Source organism: Neopelma chrysocephalum, unplaced genomic scaffold (genome assembly GCF_003984885.1).
Source record: "Neopelma chrysocephalum unplaced genomic scaffold, ASM398488v2 Primary Assembly neopelma1_26, whole genome shotgun sequence".
Taxonomy (NCBI): Eukaryota; Metazoa; Chordata; class Aves; order Passeriformes; family Pipridae; genus Neopelma; species Neopelma chrysocephalum.
The window spans coordinates 26,685,172-26,697,411 of NW_020897695.1; the positions used below are offsets into that span (position 1 = coordinate 26,685,172).

General features: G+C 37.9%; 1 protein-coding gene across 5 annotated transcripts in view; it reads right to left on the reverse strand.

The window, feature by feature from the left end:
* SALL3 (spalt like transcription factor 3) overlaps nt 1-12,240 on the reverse strand; it is a 50,004-nt gene that overhangs the window by 19,162 nt on the left and 18,602 nt on the right. For 3 of the 5 annotated variants that reach the window (XM_027676009.1, XM_027676011.1, XM_027676010.1), the window contains exons 2-4: nt 11,578-12,240; nt 11,021-11,361; nt 3,945-10,031 (exon numbers count right to left, since the gene is read on the reverse strand). The exon at nt 11,578-12,240 is cut by the window's right edge. In XM_027676009.1, the coding sequence (XP_027531810.1) occupies nt 9,600-10,031; nt 11,021-11,361; nt 11,578-12,240 (1,436 nt within the window). In that variant the 3' untranslated portion in view covers nt 3,945-9,599. Of the gene's footprint in view, nt 1-3,944; nt 10,032-11,020; nt 11,362-11,577 lie in introns of those variants that run through there. The other 2 variants (XM_027676013.1, XM_027676012.1) reach the window with 2 other exon arrangements.

The following is a 12,240-nucleotide window of genomic DNA, read 5'->3' on the forward strand; positions in this document are numbered from 1 at the left end:
TCAAATGGAGCCTGTTGTCTTACTAATTTGCACACCATGTTATTTTTTTTTTCCTTGATTGAAACCTTAGTAAGGAACTGCTCAAACCTTGGGAGTTGCTAGGCATAACTGAAGGCCAGCATGTGCCAAATATGCCACAGCACGGAGTCTTTAGTTGTCATCCAGCATACTGTGTGTAAGCAATTGGCAAGCCTCTTCTCCGCCTACCTCCCAGGACTTTTGTTATTGAATTGCTACATAGTGTATCTTAGCCTAATTGAACTCATTACTTAAGGGACTACTCTGTCTACACAAGTATTCAGGAAATATTACTCCAGAATAACCATGTGTATATTCTTATGCTGGAACAAGAATGGGCTAGCTAATAAACCCAGATAAAATAATGAATAAACATGTGATAAAAGATGTTCTGGCAGCTTCACAGAATCTGGAGAACCCCCTCAGAAAACCTACAAGGAACAATTCTCTTTTCACACATGAGAGTTGGTGGAAGAAGGCCAGCTTTCCAGAAGCATGAGACATGAACTACAAAACCATATAAGATGGGTCAAATTCCTAATGGAAAGAGAGAAAGATGCTGAAAGGAGTGGTCTCATAGAGTCAATTCCGGTTACTTTAGAAATACAGCTACGTAAAAGTAGGATAGAAGATGACTCCACCTAAAAGTATATTTTACTCCTCCCAAAAGAAACGTTTGCCTTGTAGGCTTTGACAGTCTCCTTGAACGGACCATGGCCAAGGCAGGAGGCCAGGAATTGCCCCATCAGCCAGCAACATCTTCGTGAGCAGTTTTGACATGGGCTGAGGGACACACTCCCATTTAATATCCAGGCAGGATTTTGGGACCAAAGGCAAACCCTATTATTCCCTTTGGATTTAACTGTCCTTTTCCAAGAGAATGAAAGCATTTGAAATTTTATGGAAGCACCTTCTGCTGGGGCAGGTGGCCTCCAGATTGGGAATGGGTCTGTTACATCCAGAAATATAGATATATCTTGATTATCTTATGTTTGTTCCAGTATGTACTGTGACTTGTAACAGAAAAACTTATGGTTAACAAAAAAGACAAGTGCCTTGCTCTGATGAAAAAGGGATGATACAGTCACTATAGCCATTTGATCTTGCTCATACCAGTGTAAGTTAGGAGTGATCTGCAGAAATCAGAATATCTCTGCTCAGTAAAAGAGATGAATCCTTTCACAGACACAATTATCAGGATGTGCTAAGGGTCATTTTCATTCCTGTTTTGGAGTCCTATGGTAAGCTTTAAAAATAATAAAATATTCCAATTTTTTTTAAGACCATGGAATAGGGGTAAACTGGAAATGTGCTTGGGATATTCACATACACTAAAATTGACTAGATGATATTTCTGGCTTCAGGAGCTCCTCCACCTTAACAACTGAACTTGAATAAGCATTTCCTGAGCTGATGAGAAAGTCTAACAAGAAGCTGAACCCAGGGACACACTGCTCGGCCTCCCCTAGATTCTCTTGACTTCAGATAAATGAATCCTTGAAAAAAAATAAGGCTCATTAGGGAGCTACTAACAATTAGGGATTGTTAGTTGTCTAGAAGTATGTTTGTCTCCTTACTACGTATATTTTTAAAATCTAGTATCTTAAATTCTTGTATTTTCTGTTGTGTTTAATTCTGGTACTGTGCCTCTGTTTGTGCTTAACAGCACTATTGTCATGATATCTATATTGGTTGCTTTTCATGTGGTAAAAGATCCTGTTATTTTTCTCCCATTTAGCACCAGAGATATAAAGGCAGAAAGAAAAAGCTACTTATTGTACTCATTTGAGCTTTACTTCCATCTTGGCATTATATGTGACTTGTTCCATTGAAAAAATAGCAAAATTTGATTACTCATTACAATTTGCTTGTTCCATAGAAAACATTAGCCACTAAGTAAATGTTATTATGATGCAGGTTTTTGGGAAAAGTAATATGCAGCTATTTTTAAAAAGTATGGAAAACCATGATCAGCCTAAAAACATCTCCAGATATAAAGGAACTAAGAGTGGAACTGGTTATATGTATAACAAGTCCAAAAGCTTGTTAAACCTGAATGCTCAATATGTGAGTGTGCAGTAATCCCTGATGGACAAACATTTTAAAATTCTCCAAGTTTCAGGGTGCTGAATTTTGCTTCATTGTGCAGTATCTTCTACTCATAGAAATGAGAGAAATTAATTGGAATTAGGTGGAGATATAAGTAGTGACAATACGACCTGGCCCCAAAAGTAAAAAAGAAATTAATCTCAACATAATACAAGGGCCGAGGTGTGAATTGGGCAAATCTAACACTACCTTAAAAGACAACACGTGAAGAACATGGCCATGTACAGGAAGACAATGAAACCAAAGAAATGAGCATAGCAGAACTACTTTGCAGAAAAGAAAGAGAAGATCTATTATCACAGGGGAAACACTGGCAAACTGCTTCATGAAGATAGTACCGTTTGGGGAAGACGAAAGATGTAGGCTGCAGAGACTGCCAGGCTCATTTAATCTACCTTCTGTGAGGCTGGAATTGCAGCTATTGCAATCAGATGCTTGATAACATATTAAAAAAAAATTCTTTCAATGAGTAATACTGGTTGGCATGTGTCATTAGTTTATCTAGGGTAAATTGTGGAGCACTGGGCTGCCCAGTGTAAGGGAAAGTACCACAGACTGGACCAGATTGTTGCCAAATATTGGCATAGGTGTCACATTCAATGACTCAAGAAACTTGAGAAACTGTTTCAAGATTTAACTGAATATTCTTTTAAGAACATTTCCAAAATGCACAGGAAAATCAATTCTGCTACCCATTAGATGCATTAGCTAATGTCTTACTATAAAACCCATTGGTTTCAGTAAGCCTGTTTGGAATGGGATAACGGTAGATTAAAACCTAGGTGAAGGACTAAATGTTAACTGTGAAGTGATCTAGTAGGCTATGTTGGGAAGAGTCATTTAATAGAAAATGGGCAGAAGAAAAGGCAAGTCCCAATCAAAAGACTGCAAAACTCTTACCTGAAAAGGTATATTCCCCTGCTTAAGGTATCTGTTCATAACTGTTCTTACAAGGATTGTTTAAAAAGCAGAAACCCAACCGAAATCTCCTATATCATGCCTACTATTGAGAGTATAAAGTGATAAAAACCTCCTGATGACCACATCCTTTTATGTGCACATTTGTCGCACACAAAAGGTAACTGCATACGTTACCTTTCAGAATAGGTGTTCACTTACACCCTCCACCACCAGCCTATCTTAAATACAATACTTAGTTAGTATATCTGTAGGTCCCATATGAACTGTGCACTTTAGCAGAGAAAGTGCCAAGTGTTGGACAAAATTGGCTGAGCCACGAGTGAAATTAACACACAAGAGAGGCTGGTAACCAGAACGAGGTGGTGGAGAGATGTCAGTAATGTGCAGAGGGAAAAGAAAGAGACATTTTTTAGACTAGATTCACCCACCATTACTCATACCTTTACTCCGTGATGTGCCTGAGTGAAATCAGCCAGACTAACATCACTGAAGACGACTTTAACAAAGCTAAACCAAAAACTTTCTGTATAATCAAATAAAACAGTCAAGAGTATCAATAGAATTAATTGAGCTAATATATTTAGCACATGAACAGCTGATAAAGAGGCTGTTCAACACAGTACTGTAAATCAGATACCTGTACAAAATACTAACTATAGTTTGCCAGTCTGGGAAACAAATGACTTTCTTTTCAGCATCCCAATGATAGTAAGCATTACCTTTGAAATTAAACGATGTTTAAGTTAAATCTGAAATGCACAACGCTTGGAGCAAAATATGCCACACATGGTTTGAAATAAATTCTAAGCAGCTAAAGAAATTTAAAACATACATGTTAATAGGTATATATATATATATTATATATTGGTCTATAATAACATATACACACACATGTGTTTTAACGTTTAGGTTTAATAGCAAAAAGTACAGTAGAATTCCACTGATAGCAAGATTTGAATCTAGATTATCCACAGAAAATTGGCGCGCTTTTTCTGAAAATCAATAGAAGCTCAAAATGTGATACCAAATAATTCTCTGCCATGGCCTAAAACTGATAATCAGTTTGAATACTTAAATAATTGAATTAAACCCTATAGTAATCAAATAGATAGTTGATAATGAAATATCTCCCTTGCAAAATGTTACTGAGTAAAATTTTGTATGAATCCCAACTAGATGAGTGTGCAACATTTAGGGTAAGGCCTTGCAGTTCTGACTGATCTCATATATACTACTGGAGTACAAATAATAAATAATAGCACATATACTGTAAACTCTCTAAAATCAGTGATAATACCAAGCATTTTCCTTCTTTGAAAAACTGTACAAACATAAAACCATTCCTCACAACACCCCCGTGAGGTAGGTACAAAAGTGTTACCCCATCTTACTGATAGGGCAACTCATCCCGATACTACAAGGTGCTAGCTGAAGCTGCAAGGGGAGTTCAGTCCCTGATTCCCAGAGGCCCCAGAAGTATCTCATTCTCTAGCAAAATCTGAGTCTATTTAGTGACTTGCCCACATCTTCAAAATATGCCAGTGGCACAGCCAAAAGTTGTTGGCTTCTGTATTTGTCACTTTGTCAACTGAGATTGAGACATTCTCCCTTTGAAAAAATAAAATACTATACACTGGTGTTGCAACATGCACAAACACATATTTTTCTTTTCATAAATCTGCTGATACCTTTAATATCTGCAAAGGGAAGGCATTTCCCTGTGAGTGTCAACCTTGTGTAGCAGAGCCATAGCAAGAGTCTCCCATTCTTCTTTTATGCATAAAAATTACAGGTTCTTTTACTCATTTACGTGAATACACTGATTATTCATATGATGACATCAAATTGTATCTTAAGGGACACAGCTATATTTTTTTTTATATTCAGCTTTCAGGATCTCCTTTAAAACTGGGATAATCCTGTGGAATGTACTAAAATATATATTTTATGTATATTTTGCCTCTTTTTAAAAATAAAGTCCAGAATGTTTTTGCTGAGACATACTTTAAAATAGACTGTATAGCTAGCCATTGTTTTGATAATAAGTGAAGTAAAGCAAGACATCTGAACCTGGAAGCAGTCCCTCTTGCACCAGAATAAACCTAGAGTATCTCCACTGAAGCCCATGGAGCTTCAGTGGTGTAAAAGCAGGTTCAGTGAAGTTAGGATCAGTTCTTCCATCCTCCTGTCCACCTGCAGCTGCCCTAGACCAGCAACACTAACAAACTTCATGCCTTCATCTGGAGGATGGAGTGTGAATGGCACGTTTATTAGCAAATCCTGTGAGCTATGCACATACCTGATCACATCACTGAAGACTTCATCATTCATTATGCTAGTGTTACACAAAGACGTAAAAAACAGGCAGCTCTGACCTCTGCAGAATTAGAGAAAAAGGAAAAAATAAAACACAGTATCTTCCAAATGACAGAGTACATGCAGAGAAGTAAATTAAAGACAACACAAATACAGTACAAATGCAGCTTTTGAAAAACAAAGTATTTGCCAAGAGAGAAAGGACAAAACAGGTAAAGGGACAGATAATATAATGAGGACTAATATATACAAAACGGAAAAAAAATGGATAAAAATTTAGTTATGTCAATCATTTGTCATAAATGCTCTCTTTTTAATAACTCATGGGAAAAATTGAATTGAAGAGTTTGAAAGCCTTGCTGGAATTTTCATGGAGTAAAATAACCCTCCCCTCAAAAAATCATAACCAGCAATTTTTCTAAACATAGAGAATTCCTACATGGTTCTATTTTAAAACATCTGTAATTCAACATACTTCAACCATTTTTATCTGTGTAGCACATTTTATTACTTCAAGTGTTCCTATAATAAAAAAATATAACCCGTACATATTTAAAAATAATACCATTCTGCTTTCATCCTTTTTTTTTTTTTGGAGGGAGGAGGGGAAAGCAGGTAATTTTCTTCTTGTGTTTCGAACAGAACCATAACTATCAGTGCTCCTTTGCTTTCCTCCTCTTTTGCATATCATGTTTTCTCTCAGCAAGGCTCAGGGATGTAGATGCAGGAAGAAAAGCACAAACCTATCACTGCTGTTGAGTCACCTGAGGGAACTCATACCTTCTTTGGGTTCGTCTTATAAAACACAGTATCTTCATAACAAGGCCACTGAAAGATGATTAATACAGATTTTTCTCTTTTATTTATCTTTTGTCCGTTTTAAATGCAACAGGCATTCAACATCGGAATATAACAGCTTGAAGGTTACTTGAACATACAACTTTTTTTTGCAGGAGATACTTAATCACATGCCTAACCTTAAGAATGTAAATACTTTCATTTAAATCAATGTGAAAAAATAATTTGGTTAAAGTTAGACATGCTTTGAGAAATTAGGGTCTTGAAAAAAAAAGATGAAACAAAATCATAGGTTTAAATGTACAGGTTATGTCATTTGGAATGAATGGATGCGAGTTGTCAATTTTTTTCCTTTTTGTTTTATTTTAGAATTTGAACTGCTCCTGATAAATTTGTTCCCAGATTTTATTGTGCAGTATATTGTGAATATTAGGCAGATGTTTAAACAACCTGAAAAGGAGGCTTTTTCAGTAGACAATACATGATAAGTGTTCAGAAAGCAGTTAATTTGAAAGAGTAGTCCTTCCAAAGTCTGTTTTCCCCAATCCAAAATATTTTTTTTGTTTTGGTGGTTTTGTTTTTTTTTGTTCTACTGTCTTGCGATAAATCCTCTAACGATTTATTTTCATGGGAAAAGAGGTTTTAATAATTCTATCCCTTTGCACTGTTAATATAAATTAGAAAAACATTTGAATATAAGGTGTCGACCTTATTCTGAGTTTCAGATGCGATGATTAGAAGTCATTGACACCAATCTACCACAAGTGACCTTAGTCTCATATCTTACTCTGTTATTAGAATAATCAAGGAACGCAATTCAGAAATAATATTACATCCTGCATTTTATTCAATTCCATATGACAAAAATAGTAACCTAGACTAAGACATCCATTTCAATCAGTAGATGTGTCAAGCCAACAAGATTTAATAATAAAAAATATTGGATCTAGGTAACAATTCCCAGCTGTTTCAGGGAAGCTCCTAGCCCTACATGGTATCACAGTATAAAAATAGTGTCTCTCTTCACCATGCAGAGAGGAATGGCCTAACCCTGAATACAAAATGGGGTCAGTCTTACTGTACCATCATCAACCATCTTATTTACAACACTTTACAGATTTTTTCTTTTTTTCCTTTTCTGTTTTTTCTTCTCTTTTTTTTTTCTTTCCTTTTTTTTTTTTTTAAGTTATACACATCCTTTAGGGAACAGAGATAACACTAGATGGTACCAAATACTAACAAAAAAAAAGTCACACCAAAAATTACACAGATAAATAAAAACATTCAATTGCTGAAATCCAGCAACATTAAGCCACCTCAGTTTGTTGGTTTTTTTGTTTGTTTTTCTTTTATGCTTGGAAACACCTCTAACCACCCACACACTGTGGCAAAAAATGATGTTATATTGTAGAGGTGTTACAGACATAAAATTTTTCTTATATAGAGAGATACATATATCTATATATCTCTACCTCATCATTGTAGAAAATGGAGCTGTAGAGTTCATTGTTCATTTCCAATAGAAACAAACAGCTAAGTCTTTGAACCTCTTTTCACTCCATTATGTGATGGCAGAAATAGTCCATCCTCTTACAGTAATGGTTTCTGTTGTATAAGAAAGATTGTCCTATTTTTCACAATCAACTGAGAAGACCTCACTGTCTGATTCGTTCTTCAGGGGCATAAAACTCCTTGCGCTGTTACCCAGCTACCCATAATGTCCCTCAAGCAATTCTGCTGGACGGAAGTTCATAGTGTCAGCTCCACCATGCTTGTAATGCACAAAAATGAGGTAGTACACAAAACATTTACTGTTCAAGTTTTGATTAAGCCCCAGTCTCCTCAGCATCCCTAGCTTAACTTATGAGTGGAACCATTCCCTTTGTTTACTTGGTGTCATTTCAACAATGCAATCAACATAAAATTATATTTGATTAATCAGGGTACATTGTGCTTTGGAGAAACCTGAAAAGATAATCAGACAGAGTCGGAAATAAATACAGAACTGCTCATGCTGCCTGAAAGTTCTTATTTTGTTCTAATATTATTAGGCAGTTGGTATCTTTCTCATGGTTATGTGTGAAAGAGACAGAAGAGATTACAGTAAAATTAAACCTACACAGCGTTCTCCTTCCTCTATCCTAAACTTGTATTAATATCACACTCCTAAGATAACTGTATCAGAATTCTGTCGGAGGCGGTCACACTTTTAAGTGGGCTTCGTAGAAAAGTTAAAAGAATAATTTCCTTTTAAGAAATGGCAGGCCCCATATTTCCTAAGGATCTGACAGTTCTCTGCAACTTTTCTGCTTAATTAATAGAGATCTCTCATTGTTTGACCTTAAAACAAAACAAGAAACTGCAACAGGGTCCTCCTCCTTATTCCTTACGCTGAAGTATTATTTATAAAATAGTTTACATTTTTGTTCAGTTTCAAATTATAGACAAACCTCCCTAGTACAAAATACTAAAAGTGCAATAGTATAAATTAAGAGTTTGCAACCACATTATACAAACATTACCTTTTTATTGTACAGCTTTTATAACACGAAGTATTTACTCACAACTGTTTATAATGTTGTGAATAATTTATGGTGCTAAGGTTTGTCTGTAACTTGTTTTCCAATCATTGAGCTAAAATCCACACTACATTTTTTTTCATTTAATAGAACAACTGTCCACATAGCAGCTACAAATATTTAAATAAAAAAAAGTTTGTTACTGACAGGTACTTGCACATGAAAAGCATGCTATCTTTCCCAATAAAACTTCACAATTTTGCCTGCATTGAAATAAACCACTTATTCATAGTAAAACAGAACTTGCTTAAAAAAAAAAAAAATCACATAGCCAGATGTATTTTGCAGTACAAAAGCTTCATTTAAGTTTGGGGCTAGTATATTGTCTGTTACCCGCATAATCTTAACATTATAAATACTACAGACAAGGATACTGTAATAATACACAGCATTGGGGTACTAAATCACTTATTTAAGATTAAGATTCCTAAAAACATAGTCCAAGTTTCTAACTAATTTGAACAAAACCAGCAAATAAGTGTGACAGATTGCTGTAATGAAGCCCCCCTTTCTCAGGTGATAGTAAGTTTTGTAAGAAGCGAAGTGGGTATAGACTAGCCTCTTTCTGTTTCTAAAGAAGTTATCCCATGACTGGTTTGTTTGTCTGTTTTCTGTTAAATTAAAAGGTTTCAAAGTTCTCAGTAACAGTCAAACTCACTGTTGAAAGAAGTACCATGCAGATCTTGCAAGACAACTTTTCAGCAGCCATAGAGTTATGTATTTCTGCTATGGGTAAAACTTTAAAGGGAACCTATGCATTTAGGTCAGGAAACTAATGCTTAACTTCAAAAGCTGTACATGGAACAGGGCAAGTGTTGTGTCGAGTAGTGGTCCAACAGTTACTCAGAATGAATGCTTTTAATTTATGCCAATCTCTTTATTATCCTCAATAAATCTGGTGAATGGACGACTGGCTCCCGTTTCAGAACTTGCTTTGTCCAGACTGACAATGGGAGGGCTGCTGCCCGTGCGAGATTTGTCCATGCCACCGGTAAGGTTACTTAGAGGTGGGATGGCGCCTCCGCCTAGACTTACTGGGAGCTGAGGAATGCCTCCGTTCTGTATGACAGAAATCTCATTGTTCTTCATAGCAAGTCCGTTAGTGATAGCTGCAGCATATTGGTTCCAAAAGTTGGGGTCAACATTCATGGCCCGAGCTGCCAAATCCTTCTGGAACATCTCGGAGAACTTGAGTGCATCGCCACCAAGCAAAGCCATGGGGTTTTCCACAGAGAGGCGGCGGCCACGGCGTGCAGGGGCGTTATTCCACATGTGAGTCCCCATGTGCACCTGCAGAGTAAACAGGGACAAGAAGCACCCTCAAGTTAGCACATTCTGGTGAGGTGTCTGGCCTGAAATGCTGTTACTTACAGTTGCGCTCGCTTTTTAAAAGAAATGCCTTTTAATTTGCATTGAAAACAAATCAATTCCAGTTAAGACACAATTCTAAAGTCCAGTCAGCCCACACAAAGAAAACCCAGTTCCGTAGTAGTTTTTCAATGTGCATTTGCTTCTTCTCAGTGAAAACAAACACCGTGCTGCAAGACTAAAGAGTACATAGTCTCTTAGGTTAGACAATTCCACATGCAAGCTGGTAGTCCTCACATGCTGAAGATTACCAAGGGCATTATTTGTACTAGGAGATGGGTGTTTTTTCCTGCCCTTCCCCTTTTTTCATTTTGTTCTACTTTCATAGTATTTTATCTCATGTCAGAGGCACAAATGACTTTGCTAAATTTAATATTTTTAAAAAGGACATTTAAAAATGTATTCCCCAGGCTGTGTCCTGATGGTTAACCAGATTGCAGGAATAAGAGCCATCAGTCCCATAGCAAGTTGTTGTCAATCTATGAGAAACCGCTTTCCAGTCTGCAATGGCTGCAAAGCAGAATAGGAAATAGAAACTGGGGAGGCACCCAAGGAGCTGAGCAAGCTCTGCGTTTCTGGTTTATAGTGAGGTTGTTTTGCATTGATGGTCCATAAGAACTGCCAGAACGTGTCCATCAGCTGAATGGGTGTGCCATTACATCTGTCAGGAGAACTACAACATGCCTGCATGTACACCTGGAACCAGTTTTAAAGTTCGCATCATTGCACAGCTGCTTTCCAGTCCCTATCTTCAACACAGTGGAAGCGTAATGACCACCACTATACAGCAAGCATTTCCCTGAAGCTCCCTTCTCACTTGTCTTTGGGACAAACACTAAGACCTGCTGAGTTCAAGCGCAGTGCCTTAAACCCCCCTCCCCAAGCCTTTACAGTTTCATGTGGCCTCTTACCTTAAGATTCCCCTTTGTGGTAAAAGCTCTACCACAGATTGTGCAACCAAACGGTTTTTCACCAGTATGGGTGCGCTCGTGTATCTGCAGTGCACTTGCTGAGGAGAAGGTCTTCCCGCACGACTGACAGTTGTGCTGCTTGGGAGTCCGGCGAGGGGGGGGCGCCAGCATAGGGGTGATCCCCGGACTCATCACTGTCTGTGGTGCAGCAGGAACCTGGATTCCAGCTGGAAGCGAGGGAACCTCACCCAAAGAGATCGGCTTGCTGTGACCATTCACTTCCATTTTGATCATGGTAGGTGCTGTACTGGTGACCAGGCTAGGAGTACTTTGGCTGGGACCTAGAGTAAAGTTGGGTTCAAATAACTGAGAAGGCAGCTCTTTTAATTTGTGCGTCAGTAAGTGCTGTTTTAAATTACCCATAGTGGAACACCCACGACTGCAGACTGTACAAACAAATGGACGTTCTTTAGTATGGCTGCGGTAGTGAATTTCCAATGCACTCTTAGAAGCAAAAGGCTTGCCACAGATATTACAAACAGTACGTTTAAACTTACCACGTTCTCTGTTCAGGAACAGCAGACTAAAAGGAGCCTCCTCTTTGATGACCGGTCTTCCTGGGTTGGTGGATGTCAGATCTAATGCGCCTCCATTTTCAGTTGTGGGCGGTGGACTGTCTGGTTTTTCTGTCTTTAGTTGTATTTCTTGTGGCTCTTCCTGGTTACTGAGACCAGGGGACTTTGATCTGAAACTTTCACTATTGCTATTTACAGGAGACAAAGCCTGCATGGAGGAAGAAGACTCTGACATTGCAGGGCTGCCTGCACTCTGGCTTTCGAGATCACCAACAGCTGATGAGGAGTCATTGCTCAAATGGTCACTTTCCCCCGATCCATTTTCTATGGATTTTAAACTGGTCAGCTGCTGACAGTTCATGACAGAATCAATCATTTTCATTTGATTCTCCAAAGCAGCAATACTAGAGATCACAGAAGGTGGTGAAGAAGGGCATGACCCAGAGTAAGAGATAAGGGGCTTGGATGAGTCACTTGCTGTGTCCTTTAGTTCTGGGTCCTCTTCCATAGAATTTTCATCAATGTCATCATCGAAGTTGCTCAGTGTGTCAACATTCTTTTCATCGTAGGAAAGCTCTGAGTCCATGGCATCCTGGAAGCCCTCTGGTAGTGGCGTGTTTGGAATTTGCCCACCCATATGCATAC